This window comes from Oncorhynchus nerka, linkage group LG7 (genome assembly GCF_034236695.1).
Source record: "Oncorhynchus nerka isolate Pitt River linkage group LG7, Oner_Uvic_2.0, whole genome shotgun sequence".
Lineage (NCBI taxonomy): Eukaryota > Metazoa > Chordata > Actinopteri > Salmoniformes > Salmonidae > Oncorhynchus > Oncorhynchus nerka.
In genome coordinates this window covers 83,481,082-83,498,640 of record NC_088402.1, presented here as the reverse complement: position 1 = coordinate 83,498,640, position 17,559 = coordinate 83,481,082, and the positions used below count along the sequence as shown (strand labels likewise).

The window sequence follows — 17,559 nt, the reverse complement described above, 5'->3', positions numbered from 1 at the left end:
CCTTGCTCAGACAGTCTGTGTTTTTCCACTATACAGATACATTGTTTTAACCTAATTCCGACTAAAACTACACACATCATCAGATTATAATTTTATGATTCTAATCAATTTCATACAGTTATAAGGTTTCAGAGTGGAATTATTTTATCATTATCTTTCAACATATACATTATTTTAGCACTAATCTACAGTTGAAGTCGGAAGTTTACATGCACCTTAGCCAAATACATTTAAACTCAGTTTTTCACAATTCCTGACATTTAATCCTAGTAAAAATTCCCTGTTTTAGGTCAGTTAGGATCACCACTTTATGTTAAGAATGTGAAATGTCAGAATAATAGTAGAGAGAATGATATATTTCAGCATTTATTTATTTCATCACATTCCCAGTGGGTCAGAAGTTTACATACACTCAATTAGTATTTGGTAGCATTGCCTTTAAATTGTTTAACTTAGATCAAACGTTTCGGGTAGCCTTCCACAAGCTTCCCACAATAAATTGGGTACATTTTGGCCCATTCCTCCTGACAGAGCTGGTGTAACTGAGTCAGGTTTGCAGGCCTCCTTGCTCGCACACACTTTTTCAGTTCTGCCCATTAATTGTCTATAGGATTGAGGTCAAGGCTTTGTGATGGCCACTCCAATACCTTTACTTTGTTGCCCTTAAGCCATTTTGCCACAACTTTGGAAGAATGCTTGGGGTCTTTGTCCATTTGGAAGACCCATTTGCGACCAAGCTTTAACTTCCTGACTGATGTCTTGCGATGTTGCTTCAATATATACACTTAATTTTCCTGCCTAATGATGCCATCTATTTTGTGAAGTGCACCAGTCCCTCCTGCAGCAAAGCACCCCCACAACATGATGCTGCCACGCCCGTGCTTCACGGTTGGGATGGTGTTCTTCGGCTTGCAAGCCTCCCCCTTTTTCCTCCAAACATGACAATGGTCATTATGGCCAAATAGTTCTATTTTTGTTTCATCAAACCAGAGGACATTTTTTCAAAAAGTACAATATTTGTCCCCATGTGCAGTTGCAAACCGTAGTCTGGCTTTATTGTGGCGGTTTTGGAGCAGTGGCTTCTTCCTTGCTGAGCGGCCTTTCAGGTTATGTTGATATAGGACTCGTTTTACTGTGGATATAGATACTTCTGTACCTGTTTCCTCCAGCATCTTCACAATGTCCTTTGCTGTTGTTCTGGGATTGATTTGCACTTTTTGCACCAAAGTACGTTCATCTCTAGGAGACAGAGTGCGTCTCCTTCCTGAGCGGTATGACGGCTGCGTGGTCCCATGGTGTTTATACTTGCGTACTATAGTTTGTACAGATGAACATGGTACCTTCAGGCATTTGGAAATTGCTCCCAAGGATGAACCAGACTTGTGGTGGTCTACAATTTTTTTTCTGAGGTCTTGGCTGATTGCTTTTGATTTTCCCATGTTGTCAAGCAAAGAGGCACTGAGTTTGAAGGTAGGCCTTGAAATACATCCACAGGAACACCTCCAATTGACTCAAATGATGTCAATTAGCCTATTAGAAGCTTCTAAAGCCATGACATCATTTTTTGGAATTTTCCAAGCTGTTTAAAGACACAGTCAATTTAGTGTATGTAAACTTCTGACCCACTGGAATTGTGATACAGTGAATTCTAAGTGAAATAATCTGTCTCTTAAACAATTGTTGGAAAAATGACTTGTCATGCACAACGTAGATGTCCTAACCGCCTTGCCAAAACGATAGTTTGTTAACAAGAAATGTGTGGAGTGGTTGAAAAACGAGTTTTAATGACTCCAACCTAAGTGTATGTTAACTTCCGACTTCAACTGTATGTGAGCAATACACTAATTAGTATTTTCTTCAAATACAATATTCATGGAGCTAGCATTATATATTTTAATAAAATACAGGGTGTCCCTTACAGCATTTCAAGCCATTGTCCCCAAAGCACCCTGTTTCCTATAGTGCACTACTTTTGACCAAGACCCATAGGGCTGTGTAAACTATTGTATGTAGGGAATAGGTTGCCATTTGGATTGGGACTCGTGATCTAACATACTTGTTATATCTATCATACATGAAAGCCAATGACTCAAATGTCTTCTGTCATTCTACATCTGTAGTGTGTTCTCAAAATAGCAGCATCGTTATTTGATGTTTTAGTTGGTGTTTTTAGTTTGATGATCTCACATTTTTAACCGCTATCTCTCGTTCAGTGTTAGCGTATCTGGTCCCGCCCCAAATTGCACCCTATTCCCTATATAGTGCACTGCCTTTGACCATGGCCCATAAAGCTCTGTACAGAAGTAGTGCACTATAATAGGAAATAGAGTGTTATTTAGGACATATCCTGTGTTTTTTCTTCTTCTGTCAAGTCCGGACTGTACTGGTCCATTTCTGCGACGGCTCTGCTGTGAGAGAACTTGAAAGATCTTCTCTTGCTCTGAAGCTTTTCTTTACCGTAGAAAAAACAGGGAGAGAGTACTTGCGTTCAAAATGGCACCCTATATAGTATTTGGGTCAAGAATAACGGGTGTGCCATCTTGGATTCACATAAAGTGTAACGCTAAATATTACTTCTCCAAGTCCAGTTCACACACATACATCTTGCTGTTATGATATTCATGTATGATATTTACAAACATTTCTAAAGAATTCAAACGATTAAATATTTAATGCCTTGTATTTTTTGATCATTGGGCTCTGCTTCCTCAACTCTCTTGCTCTTTTGATGGAAACAGGCACCACTCACTCTTGTGCATATTCCCTTCAAATGCTCTTGTGATTTTTGGTTTCACCTTGATTCATCTTTTGTTGAGCACCTTCTATTACCCTTCTAACTCTGCTCTCTTGGCTCATTTGTTCTTCTTTACTCTCTCTCATTCCCCCAGAGCTGGTTTTAGTGGATGGGCCAATACTTAAAGACCAAGTAGCTACAGGATGACAACATGGCTGCTCCCCTTATGGCACCACCAGGACCTGACAGCTTTAAATATTTTACCGCGGAAACATTGGCTAACATCGAGCTCCGGATCAACGAGGAGAAGAACAAACCGCCGCCCAAACAGGACAGCAGTCACCGTGACGACGACGACGACAACAAACCCAAGCCCAATGGCGACCTGGAGGCTGGGCGGAATCTGCCCTTCATCTATGGTGACATCCCTCCTGGAATGGTGGCTACACCACTGGAGGACCTGGACCCTTTCTACCAGGCTCAGAAAGTAAGTGACAAAACACACGCCTCCTCCTTATCTCTATCCTCCATCAGACACACACACACACACATCCATGGCCTTGCTTTGTCTCAACACCTTACATCACAGATATAGTAAGAGGAATAAGTGATGTCATGTGACTAAGATTGTATTACTGTTTTTTTTTTTACAATCGCTTTGGCACTAATTTCAGAACCTTGTGGTAATTTTTCAAAACTCTAGACACAAAACTCAAAACGGTCACCACTTTTAACACAGGCCAGGCCGTCCAATGTTCAAAACATTGCATTGTGCAATGGACACCTTGTACTTGCAGAATCGTTGGTTCAAATAACTAATTTATTTACATTAATTTAGATCACCCACACACAAGATACCGATCGTTTCACTGTGTGGTTGTTCATACAATCATTAAATATTGTAGTACAAAATATGTGATACATGTTACATTATGCTACTACATGTAAATACATCACTGTAAAAGGACTAGTAGAGAGAATACTACAGACACAGTGGAATCATTGACAAAATATGAAATGTATTAATGAAATACATTAAAATCACAACATAGGTTTCTTTGAATCAAAGTAAAAACAAAATAAAAAAATTACAGTAAAACGTCAACTGCAGTGTTCCTCACCTGGCTTACTGTAAAAAGCCAAACAAAGGGTTGATTACTGTACTTCTATATTTCCATCAACCCTGTCTTGTGGATTTTGCCACAGGTTCTCATCCACATCACAATGGATGTTTTCATTAGCCAAACCTCTTGGGAAGAATCTTCGGGCGAATTCAGGCCTGACACTGGTCTGCCGTGATGTCATTGCATGCATCATCCATGGCCTGGAGAAGGGTGGCTTGTTTGTGAGGGTGGCTATCATATACCTTCCACCTCCATGTGGAGAAAAATTCCTCAATCAAGTTAAGGAAAGGAGAGTATGGGGATAAGTACAGGGTGGTAAATTGTGGATGAGCCTGAAACCATGCTTGCACCATTTGAGCCTGGTGGAACCTGACATTATCCCACACAATGACATAGGTCACATCATCAGCTCTACAGACCTTCAGCTCGTCAAGGGAGGTTACAAGGAGAGATGCATTATATGATCCAATACGAGGTCCGTGTCCCACCACACTATTTTCCAATATAGCCGCACACATGGTGATGTAGGCCTCACGTTGTCCAGAGACTTGGATGGTTGGCTCTCCTCCTTGTCTTGGCCAGGTTGAAGCCTGCCTCATCCAAAAAGAGGAATTTGTGATGGTTTGCGTCAGCATCCAGCTCCATCACCCTCTAAAAATACATTTTGGGAAGAGAATTACTGATTACAATGATGTAGAATTTTGGGGGAATTTTTCACAACAGGCATCTTGCTCCACTCTGTCAGCATTTCTTTCAAAAGGCACACGGTATAGCTGTTTTTCTTTCAAAAGGCACACGGTACAGCTGTTTTTCTTTCAAAAGGCACACGGTATAGCTGTTTTTCTTTCCAAAGGCACACGGTACAGCTGTTTTTCTTTCAAAAGGCACACAGTATAGCTGTTTTTCTTTCAAAAGGCACACGGTATAGCTGTTTTTCTTTCAAAAGGCACACGGTACAGCTGTTTTTCTTTCAAAAGGCACACGGTATAGCTGTTTTTCTTTCAAAAGGCACACGGTATAGCTGTTTTTCTTTCAAAAGGCACATGGTACAGCTGTTTTTCTTTCCAAAGGCACACGGTATAGCTGTTTTTCTTTCAAAAGGCACACGGTACAGCTGTTTTTCTTTCAAAAGGCACACGGTATAGCTGTTTTTCTTTCAAAAGGCACACAGTACAGCTGTTTTTCTTTCCAAAGGCACACGGTACAGCTGTTTTTCTTTCAAAAGGCACACGGTATAGCTGTTTTTCTTTCAAAAGGCACACGGTATAGCTGTTTTTCTTTCAAAAGGCACACGGTACAGCTGTTTTTCTTTCAAAAGGCACACGGTACAGCTGTTTTTCTTTCAAAAGGCACACGGTACAGCTGTTTTAGAGACACCTGGTGCCTTTTCAGCATGCGTACAATAGTGGGTAAACTTATGGCTTTCACATTGTTGAACATGTCATCATTGTCCATGATGGGCTGCCGAATTTCTGTAAGGTGAATATAATTTCTGGCCCGAACCCAATTGACCACAGCCCACTCTTGTTGGTTAGTCAGAATATTGCCTCTGCCTCCCCTATTTGGCCTAGTCTCAATTCTTCAAAGAAAATGACAGTAAGAACACATTTACTCACATCACCTACTCTGTGGTACACATTGGCATGCAGTATACAGTCATTTAACAATTGAGAGTAGCCTAATGTTTAGTGCATGCTGAAGACTTACCGGTTCTCATTGCGGAAAGTTGATCTTCTGAGGTTTGGTTGAATCATTGTAGCTGCCTCAGTCATTGTCATGCCATGATTTACAACTATTGCTCAGATTTCATTGGACACTCTTTTCTGCTGCAGTCTTGGTCCGTGGCCTTGTCCTCTACTACGTTCCCCCACACCTCTCAGACGAGGCCCACAACCACCTCTCAGAAGGGGTGCTTGGTCCGTGGCCTTGTCCTCTACCACGTTCCCCCACACCTCTCAGACGAGGCCCACAACCACCTCTCAGAAGGGGTGCTTGGTCCTTGGCCTTGTCCTCTACCACGTTCCCCCACACCTCTCAGACGAGGCCCACAACCACCTCTCAGAAGGGGTGCTTGGTCCGTGGCCTTGTCCTCTACCACGTTCCCCCACACCTCTCAGACGAGGCCCACAACCACCTCTCAGAAGGGGTGCTTGTCCCCTGCCTTTCCTTTCACCACCACGTCTTCCTCGTCTTCCTCCTCCCACTGCTTGACCTCTATTGTGACCTGGATCACCTGCCGGCTCCACGTTATCACTGTGTTGTTGTAGGTGGATACCACTGATTTCACTATATACACTCGTACCACAATGTGAAATCAAATCATCAGTAACGAGTTGGTAGTATTGGAAAAGCAATTACAAGGGCCTGCATACACTCACTGGCCACTTTATTAAGTACACCTGCGTTATAACGCAAATAGCCTGCTCCTTTGAACAGCGAATCATGTGGCTGCCTGCAACTCAATATAAAGAGTATATAGAGTAGATAGATTTAGTTGTTGTTCGACCAAACATTAGAACAGGCAAGATGCGTAAGGTGCCACACATTGTGGTTCCAGCATCTCAAAAACAGCTGCCCTCCTGGGATTTTTACACACTACAGTCTCTAGAGTTTACAGAGAATGGTACGATAAACAAAACACATTCAGCGAGTGTCAGTTCTGTGGGCAAAAACACCTTGTTAATGAGAGAGGTCAGAGGGGAATGTCCAGACTCATTCAAGCTAACAGAAAGGCCACAAATGCTCAAATAACAGTAGTTTAAAACAGTGGTCTGCAGAAGGGCATCTCTTAGCGTACAACACCGTGAATAATTCAGGCTGTTGAGGAGGCAAAAGGGGGTCCTACCCAGCACTAGGTAGGTGTTCCTAATAAAGTGGCCGGTAGGTGTACAGTAATGTGAAATCTGAAAACATGGTCTGGAAAAGGGATACATGGGACCATAGAAACAGTGTCTGATAAAGAATGATGAAATTTTACATCCATAGATAATGTAGTCCAATTGGTTCATGTTCCACGTTAATTGGTGTCAATGGATCTCGTTATCCTGAAACTTTCATGATCTAAACATGGAATATTGTTTGTCAGTTTCCATAAAACTATGCAACAGTTACTTATCATTGAGCAGATGTATCAATTGATAGTTAGATCATTGTAATGAAATGAATAGACAGCCATCTCAGATGTAATGTGTGAATTGCATTTTGAAATGGTAATACTTTGATGTTAAGTTGTGTCATTTTGAACAGGTGATTTTAGTTCAATGAACAAATGATCTTAGCTTTATGTGTATTGTATCCAAGCAATTGGAAAATGTGTTAAAAGAGTTTTAAAAAATGTGCATTTTGATCATCAGTTGTGAGTTTAGAGTTTTGAAAAATGACATCAAGATGCTGAAATTAGTGCCAAAGTGGTTGTAAAAAAACCCAGTAAAGAACAGGGAAAACAGTGATGCTAGTGATAGGCCTAACTGTCTTCTGAAGGCCAGTATGGAAAGGCTTTCCCTAAAAAACTCCCAATTAATTTACTGCAGTGGGCTAAATCAGTTTCTTGTTAGTCTTAAACAAATCTTCTTTGGAGCAAAAGTATACACCTCACTCACATGGTTATGGGCTTCAAAAAAATAAAGAATACACTTGTCAGATATAAAGTTGAAATGTAATACATTTTGAGTTTGCATCCCAACATTACATTATACATCACAGAAGACTGAAAAATAACTAAACCGTTTGACATAAAATTACCGGATTTTTGGAGGATTTTTAAAAATAATGTTAATTAATTATGAAATTATGAAGAATATGAATAACATCCCACCCACGAGGCCAATAGGTCTTTTGACTGCAGAAAAGGGTTGTGGGCCTCCCGAGTGGCGCAGTGGTCTAGGTCACTACAGATCCAGGTTCGATCCCGGGCTGTGTCGCAGCCGGCTGAGACGCACAATTGGCCCAGCGTCGTCCAGGTTAGGGGAGGGTTTGGCCGGCGTGGATGTCCTTGTCCCATCGCGCTCTAGCTTGTCCTGTGGCGGGCCGGGTACATACACGGTCGCCAATTGTACGGTGTTTCCTCCAACACATTGGTGCGGCTGGCTTCCGGGTTAAGCAAGCAGTGTGGTAAGAAGCGGTGCGGCTCGGCAGGGTCGTGTTTTGGAGGAAAAGGGCTACATCTTAACTAGCGTCTGCCTACCTGTCAGAATGATTATTTACATCAATCCAGTGGCCATTTGTTTTGAAAATCTCATGTGTCCTACAGAATCAGCACTAACCAAACAGTGCTAGGTGCCTGCACAGTTGAATTGAAGGTGGTCTCCTGACCTCTTCACAATAATGAAACCAAAATGTCAAGAAAACTGTGAGCTACTAGACCATTATTTATCATTACTGCATGTCAGAGGCATGACAAAGACGATATGCGATATGGTTCAACAAGAACACTGGCATTTTGCCAAGGCAGAGATGATTGGCCGAAACCGAGACAGTGAAGGCATTCATTCTGGCCTAATGACAATCTCCAAATGTCACTAGACTTTTTGGTGTTTTGTGTAACAGTGTCTTTCCATTCACCACTGTTTGGAGGCTGGTAATATGTTGAGAGTGGATGAAGGTGTGCGGGTAACATAGTAAAAGGAGCCCTTTGAAGTGATTGACAATCATATGAAAACACAATGGCTGGTTGTGTTTATGCCACAAGAAAAAGTAATGCATTTTAAAGGTGACATTTTTGTTGTTGTTTATGACTAGGCCCACAGAGATGCTATTGAATTAATAGCGATTTGAAATATAATTCTATGATTAGGCCCCACGGCCGGCTCGCCCATTAGGCAAAATTAGGCAGCCGTTTGACAAGGGCGGCATTTTCCGAGCTAAACTAACCAAGACGCACCTCCAACAATACATACCTCACATTATTCTGCCCCAAAACAATGATAACTCCTCTCACTCAGTGGCATCAGGGCTATACAGATGAGCGCTGATGCCGCCCTATGATAAGCAGTGCCTACTTTGCCGAAGGCAGGGCTGCAAAATAATTAGCTTGTCCATGCCCAGCGCTCCACCAACACTCCACCAACACTAGATTACAGGCTGAGTAGTGCAGTCTGTGTAGAGTACGGGCTGAGGAGTGCAGTCTGTGTAGAGTACAGTCTGTGTAGAGTACGGGCTGAGTAGTGCAGTCTGTGTAGAGTACGGGCTGAGGAGTGCAGTCTGTGTAGAGTACGGGCCGAGTAGTGCAGTCTGTGTAGAGTTGAGGAGTGCAGTCTGTGTAGAGTACGGGCCGAGTAGTGCAGTCTGTGTAGAGTACGGGCTGAGGAGTGCAGTCTGTGTAGAGTACGGGCTGAGTAGTGCAGTCTGTGTAGAGTACGGGCCGAGTAGTGCAGTCTGTGTAGAGTACAGTCTGTGTAGAGTACAGACTGTGTAGAGTACAGTCTGTGTAGAGTACAGTCTGTGTAGAGTACAGTCTGTGTAGAGTACAGTCTGTGTAGAGTACAGACTGTGTAGAGTACAGTCTGTGTAGAGTACAGTCTGTGTAGAGTACAGTCTGTGTAGAGTACGGGCTGAGCAGTGCAGTCTGTGTAGAGTACAGTCTGTGTAGAGTACAGTCTGTGTAGAGTACGGGCTGAGCAGTGCAGTCTGTGTAGAGTACAGACTGTGTAGAGTACAGTCTGTGTAGAGTACAGACTGTGTAGAGTACAGTCTGTGTAGAGTACGGGCTGAGCAGTGCAGTCTGTGTAGAGTACAGACTGTGTAGAGTACAGTCTGTGTAGAGTACAGTCTGTGTAGAGTACAGACTGTGTAGAGTACAGTCTGTGTAGAGTACAGTCTGTGTAGAGTACAGTCTGTGTACAGTCTGTGTAGAGTACGGGCTGAGCAGTGCGTGTCAATTCAATAGAATCCTACTCCGACGCGTTCTGCCTACAACAACATCTCTTGCATAGTTCGTTTTGTTTCGGTATGTTGTATTGAAAGTGGCTAATATTACGTGTCACAATTGCCTCAGTGAAGGGAAACATTGATGGTGTTAACAGGGAAAACTCTAGAACAGTGATCACCAACCTTTTCTGAGTCAAGATCACTTTGAGTCAAAATGCAAGCTGAGATCTACTGTTCAGATTTTTTAAAACTTGGCTTATAAAACGTAAGTCTATGCAACATTAACCAATTATAAACAGTACTGTAGCAATTAGGTTTGTGCAGTAAGCTATAGGCCCAATACATTATCACCACATATTGGCTTTGATTGAATTGCCCTGCCAATGCATTGTTCGGGCCATTTATATACAATTATTTTTCAAAGGTATGATCACACCGGTAATAGATCCGTTGCTGTATTACTGGTGAGGCATAGCTTACATACACTTAGGTTGGAGTCATTAAAACTCGTTTTTCAACCACTCCACAAATTTCTTGTTAACTAACTATAGTTTTGGCAAGTCGGTTAGGACATCTACTTTGTGCAATTTTTCCAACAATTGTTTACAGACAGATTATTTCACTTAGAATTCACTGTATCACAATTCCAGTGGGTCAGAAGTTTACATACACTAAGTTGACTGTGCCTTTAAACAGCTTGGAAAATTCCAGAAAATTATGTCATGGCTTTAGAAGCTTCTGATAGACTAAATGACATCATTTGAGTCAATTGGAGGTGTACCTAGGCCTACATACTAATACATACTAATTGAGTGTATGTAAACTTCTGACCCACTGGGAATGTGATGAAAGAAATACATGCTGAAATAAATAATTATCTCTACTATTATTCTGATATTTCACATGCTTAACCTATAGTGGTGATCCTAACTGACCTAAAACAGGGAATTTTTACTAGGATTAAATGTCAAATGTTGTGAAAAACTGAGTTTAAATGTATTTGGCTAAGGTGTATGTAAGCTTCCGACTTCAACTGTATAGACCCAATACATTATCACCACATATTGGCTTTGATTGAATTGCCCTGCCAATGCATTGTTCGGGCCATTTATATCCCATTATGTTTCAAAGGTATGATCACACTGGTAATAGATCCGTTGCTGTATTACTGGTGAGGCATAGCTGAGTGAGTATACATTTACATAATTAGCTTTTTATTTTACTGGGCTGATGGTGCCTGTATCTGATGTTCAGTCTCAGCGGAGGGAGAGAGCAGCAGACCGAGGGTCCACCTGTCAACATCCCTCCAGTCTCCATTTCCTCCACTCACACTAACCAAAAAGGGACGGTCTTCCAGCTGATGGCCAAACTCGAGTCGCAACGCATTATTTCTGCCTCTTGCACAAATTCATGTTGTTACTCCTATGAACAGAGAAAGTGAAATGTTCCTCGATATTAAAAAAGACCCAGCCCGCTAATAATAACATCAACGCTAGCCTAAAGATACACTTTCCTACTCATTCATTACTGCTGCAGTGCTTGTTGTAGCGCTGTGTGGAAATAGGAAGAACAAACATTTTATGTCTTATAAAAGTGTTGAATACAAAGTGTTGAATACAAAGTGTTGACAGTGCTGAGTAAGAACTTAAACATGAACTCAGTCATAAAAACAGCAGCTCTTTACTGTATTCGTTGACAGTTTTAAACGTTTAGAAACAGTATCAACTTTGTTGTAGCTTTCTTTTACGTCTTTACTGCAGATACGGTAGTCTGAGCCATCTGATTGACCAGCGGTAGGCCCATGGTGCACTTGATTTGCTCTCTGGGCCCTCCGGGAAGACACAGTATGCACTTTCGGACACAAGAAATGGTTCAAAATGGCAACAGTTGGCCTGCCCTGGACGCAGGGCATCTGAAATCAGGTGCACCTACTGCCAACAGCCCAAGACAAATAAGAAAAAATAAGAACAAGGTTTAATTTTTTTATTTTTTTACAGAAATGTTTGGCGATCGACTAGGAATGCCTTGGAGATCGATAAGTCATTCACGATTGACCGGTTGGTGACCACTGCTCTAGAAAGTTGAGTGAAGTTTAATCTTGTGCTTCTCTCTGTGGGCTGATATTTCTGCAAGTCCCGGGGAGGGCTGCGCTGCAGTCTCGGTACGCAGGCAGCTTAGAGGGAAGATTGGCCGGAAGAAGAATTTACAGTCAACTTTCCTGACAGTTCTTGACAATATTGACACTATTTACCAGAATGCAGCAGCCACTGCTGTTAAACCATTTGATGCTGTCTACCATAGCTTTATTACAGGTGACAAATATTTGTATTTTATTTTTGTTGGTACCTTCTACCCCTTTTTCTCCCCAATTTTGTGATATCCAATTGGTAGTTACAGTCTTGTCCCATCGCTGCAAATCCCGTACGGAGTCGGGAGAGGGGAAGGTCGAGAGCGTCCTCCGAATCACGAACCTGCCAAGCCGCACTGCTTCTTGACACACTGCTCGCTTAACCAGTTACATTGTACAACTGGCAACCGAAGTCAGCATGCATGCGCCCTGCCCGCCACAAGGAGTCGCTAGAACCCGATGGGACAAGGACATCCCCGCCAGCCAAACCCTTCCCTAACCCGGACAACGCTGGGCCAATTGTGCGTCACCCTATGGGACTCCCAGTCACGGCCGGTTGTGACACAGCCTAGGATCAAACCCATGTCTGTAGTGATGCCTCCAGCACTGAAATTCCTTAGACCGTTGTGCCATTCAGAAGGCCCACAGGTGACAGTTTTAATTCTCATCACTATCAGAAGGTCAGCTGGACCTCACTAAAATCCCGTAGATCTCTTCATTACTCCCTTCTTGTTTACAAGCTTTGCTCCACAAGTTTCCAACATACACTACAAGGCCAAAATAATGTGGACACCCCTTCAACTTAGTGGATTCGGCTATTTCAGTCACACCCATTGCTGAAAGGTGTATACAATTGAGCATACAGCCATGCAATCTCCATAGAAAAACATTGACAGTAGAATGTCCCTTACTGAAGAGCTCAATGACTTTCAACGTGGCACCGTCATAGGATTCCACCTCTCCAACAAGTCAGTTTGCCCTGCTAGAGCTGCCCCAGTCAACTCTAAGTGCTGTTATTGTGAAGTTGAAACGTATAGGAGGAAAACACTCACTACCGAATTCCAAACTGCCTCTGGGTGCAATGTCAGCACAAGAACTGTTCATCAGGAGCATCATGAAATGAGTTTCCATGGCCGAGCATCCGCACACAAGCCTAAAATCACCACTCGCAATGCCAAGCGTCGACTGGAGTGGTGTAAAACTCGCCGCCATTGGACTCTGGAGCAGTGGAAACGTGCAGTCCGACTTTACAATGCATAATGCCAGCTGTAAAGTTTGGTGGAGGAAGAATAGTGGTCTGGGGCTGTTTTCATGGTTCGGGCTAGGCTCACTGAAGTGAAATCTTAATGCTACAATGTACAATTACATTCTAGACAATTCTATGCTTCCAACTTTGTGGCAACAGTTTGGGGAAGGCCCTTTCCTGTTTCAGCATGACAATGCCCCCGTGCACAAAGCGAGGTCCATATAGAAATGGTTTTGTTGAGATTGGTGTGGAAGAACTTGACTGGCTTGCACAGATCCCTGACCCCAACCCCATCGAACACCTTTGGCATGAATTGGAACGCCGACTGTGAGCCAGGCCTAATCTCCCAACATCAGTTCCCGATCTCACTAATGTTCTTGTGGCTGAATAGAAGCAAGTCCCTGCAGCAATGTTCCAACATCTAGTAGAACGTCTTTCCAGAAGAATGGAGGCTGTTATAGCAGCAAAGGGGGTACAAACTCCATATTAATGCCCTTGATTTTGGAATGAGATGTTCAATGAGCAGGTGTCCACATACTTTTGGCAATGTAGTGTACCTCACTCCCCTGTTGAAATATAAAAATAAATACCAAACATGTTCGCAGGGTTGGTTAACTTTTGAGGTCCCACATGGTAAATCCGCCTTTAGTTTTAATGCTTTTTATTGTCCCCAGCTCAAGGTGAACCTGTGTAATGATCTTGCTGTTTAATCAGCTTCTTGATATGCCACACCTGTCAGGTGGATGGATTATCCTAGCAAAGGAGAAATGCTCACTAACAAATTTGTGCACACAATATGGATATTGAATGGAATGCATATGGAAGATTTCTGGGATCTTTTATTTCAGCTCATGAAACATGTGACCAACACTTTACATGTTGCGTTTATATTTTTGTACACTCTTTCTCAGTGTATCTTCCTATGTTCCTCCACTTTCTCTCTCTGTCTCTGTCTCTCTGTCTCTCTGTCTCTCTCTCTCTCTCTCTCTCTCTCTCTCTCTCTCTCTGTCTCTCTGTCTCTCTGTCTCTCTCTCTCTCTCTCTCTCTCTCTCTCTGTCTCTCTGTCTCTCTCTATCTTTCTGAGGTCTCTATCTTTCTGAAGTCTCCCCATGGGGCTGGGGCACTGTCTTACTCTCCTCTCTTCCTCTCCTCTCCTCTCCTCTCCTCTCCTCTCCTCTCCTCTCCTCTCCTCTCCTCTCCTCTCCTCTCTGTCTTTGGGCTAAAACACTGGTCCACGGTCTATGCTCTGCTAGACTTACTGCAGGGTCATTAAAGTTTCATGCAAATTGTCATGTTTTATTTAAACAATTATGAGGTAATCTGCTGAAAGAAGTTTGCCACCCCTTTCCTACTCAGTAGGTCTCTCTACACGCTTCCACTCCTTTCAAATCTAACAATCGACAGCAGGCAGGGCAGGACACAATGTAGAGGCAGCAGCTGAAACATTAGCACAGGACATTTCTCTATACACTGCACATTTCCTGTTAGAGAAGGAAACATCACGATGATTGGTTGAGAGGGGCTTTACATTTACATTTACATTTAAGTCATTTAGCAGACGCTCTTATCCAGAGCGACTTACAAATTGGTGCATTCACCTTATGACATCCAGTGGAACAGCCACTTTACAATAGTGCATCTAAATCTTTTAAGGGGGGGGGGGTGAGAGGGATTACTTTATCCTATCCTAGGGCTTATGGGGAAAAACCCAACAGAGGCTGCCTGCCCTGCATTGAGATTGTTTGGCAAACATTTTCAGCATGTTGATTAGTAGTAACAGTATTTTAAACATGTAGTTTACATATAAAATCAAATCAAATCAAATTGTATTTGTCACATACACATGGTTAGCAGATGTTAATGCGACGGTAGCGAAATGCTTGTGCTTCTAGTTCCGACAATGCAGTAATAACCAACAAGTAATCTAACAATTCCAAAACGACTGTCTTATACACACAAGTGTAAGGGGATAAAGAATATGTACATAAAGATATATGAATGAGTGATGGTACAGAGCGGCATAGGCAAGATACAGTAGATGGTATCGAGTACAGTATATACATATGAGATGAGTATGTAAACAAAGTGGCATAGTTAAAGTGGCTAGTGATACATGTATTACATAAAGATCCAGTAGATGATATAGAGTACAGTATATACATATACATATGAGATGAATAATGTAGGGTATGTAAACATTATATTAGGTAGCATTGTTTAAAGTGGCTAGTGATATATTTTACATCATTTCCCATCAATTCCCATTATTAAAGTGGCTGGAGTTGAGTCAGTGTGTTGGCAGCAGCCACTCAATGTTAGTGGTGGCTGTTTAACAGTCGGATGGCCGTGAGATAGAAGCTGTTTTTCAGTCTCTCGGTCCCAGCTTTGATGCACCTGTACTGACCTCGCCTTCTGGATGATAGCGGGGTGAACAGGCAGTGGCTCGGGTGGTTGTTGTCCTTGATGATCTTTATGGCCTTCCTGTAACATCGGGTGGTGTAGGTGTCCTGGAGGGCAGGTAGTTTGCCCCCGGTGATGCGTTGTGCAGACCTCACTACCCTCTGGAGAGCCTTACGGTTGTGGGCGGAGCAGTTGCCGTACCAGGCGGTGATACAGCCCGCCAGGATGCTCTCGATTGTGCATCTGTAGAAGTTTGTGAGTGCTTTTGGTGACAAGCCAAATTTCTTCAGCCTCCTGAGGTTGAAGAGGCGCTGCTGCGCCTTCTTCACGATGCTGTCTGTGTGGGTGGACCAATTCAGTTTGTCTGTGATGTGTACGGCGAGGAACTTAAAACTTACTACCCTCTCCACTACTGTTCCATCGATGTGGATAGGGGGGTGTTCCCTCTCCTGTTTCCTGAAGTCCACAATCATCTCCTTAGTTTGGTTGACGTTGAGTGTGAGGTTATTTTCCTGACACCACACTCCGAGGGCCCTCACCTCCTCCCTGTAGGCCGTCTCGTCGTTGTTGGTAATCAAGCCTACCACTGTTGTGTCGTCCGCAAACTTGATGATTGAGTTGGAGGCGTGCGTGGCCACGCAGTCGTGGGTGAACAGGGAGTACAGGAGAGGGCTCAGAACGCACCCTTGTGGGGCCCCAGTGTTGAGGATCAGTGGCGTGGAGATGTTGTTGCCTACCCTCACCACCTGGGGGCGGCCCGTCAGGAAGTCCAGTACCCAGTTGCACAGGGCGGGGTCGAGACCCAGGGTCTTGAGCTTGATGACGAGCTTGGAGGGTACAATGGTGTTAAATGCCGAGCTGTAGTCGATGAACAGCATTCTCACATAGGTATTCCTCTTGTCCAGATGGGTTAGGGCAGTGTGCAGTGTGGTTGAGATTGCATCGTCTGTGGACCTATTTGGGCGGTAAGCAAATTGGAGTGGGTCTAGGGTGTCAGGTAGGGTGGAGGTGATATGGTCCTTGACTAGTCTCTCAAAGCACTTCATGATGACGGAAGTGAGTGCTACGGGGCGGTAGTCATTTAGCTCAGTTACCTTAGCTTTCTTGGGAACAGGAACAATGGTGGCCCTCTTGAAGCATGTGGGAACAGCAGACTGGGATAGGGATTGATTGAATGTCCGTAAACACACCAGCCAGCTGGTCTGCGCATGCTCTGAGGGCGCGGCTGGGGATGCCGTCTGGGCCTGCAGCCTTGCGAGGGTTAACACGTTTAAATGTTTTACTCACCTCGGCTGCAGTGAAGGAGAGGCCGCATGTTTTGGTTGCAGGCCGTGTCAGTGGCACTGTATTGTCCTCAAAGCGGGCAAAAAAGTTATTTAATCTGCCTGGGAGCAAGACATCCTGGTCCGTGACGGGGCTGGTTTTCATTTTGTAATCCGTGATTGACTGTAGACCCTGCCACATACCTCTTGTGTCTGAGCCGTTGAATTGAGATTCTACTTTGTCTCTATACTGACGCTTAGCTTGTTTGATTGTCTTGCGGAGGGAATAGCTACACTGTTTGTATTCGGTCATATTTCCGGTCACCTTGCCCTGATTAAAAGCAGTGGTTCGTGCTTTCAGTTTCACGCGAATGCTGCCATCAATCCATGGTTTCTGGTTTGGGAATGTTTTAATCATTGCTATGGGAACGACATCTTCAACGCAAGTTCTAATGAACTCGCACACCGAATCAGCGTATTCGTCAATGTTGTTGTCTGACGCAATACGAAACATATCCCAGTCCACGTGATGGAAGCAGTCTTGGAATGTGGAATCAGATTGGTCGGACCAGCGTTGAACAGACCTCAGTGTGGGAGCTTCTTGTTTTAGTTTCTGTCTGTAGGCAGGGATCAACAAAATGGAGTCGTGGTCAGCTTTTCCGAAAGGAGGGCGGGGCAGGGCCTTATATGCGTCGCGGAAGTTAGAATAGCAGTGATCCAAGGTTTTGCCAGCCCTGGTTGCGCAATCGATATGCTGATACAATTTAGGGAGTCTTGTTTTCAGATTAGCCTTGTTAAAA

The 17,559-nt window shown here is 43.5% G+C and overlaps 1 protein-coding gene across 1 annotated transcript in view; it reads left to right on the top strand.

Moving 5' to 3' along the window:
- The first annotated feature begins 2,902 nt into the window (after positions 1–2,902).
- Positions 2,903–17,559, top strand: part of LOC115118611 (sodium channel protein type 8 subunit alpha-like) — a 192,222-nt gene continuing 177,565 nt past the window's right edge. The window contains exon 1 of the mRNA XM_065020885.1: positions 2,903–3,221. Within this exon, the coding sequence (XP_064876957.1) occupies positions 2,946–3,221 (276 nt within the window). The 5' untranslated portion in view covers positions 2,903–2,945. The remainder of the gene's footprint in view (positions 3,222–17,559) is intronic.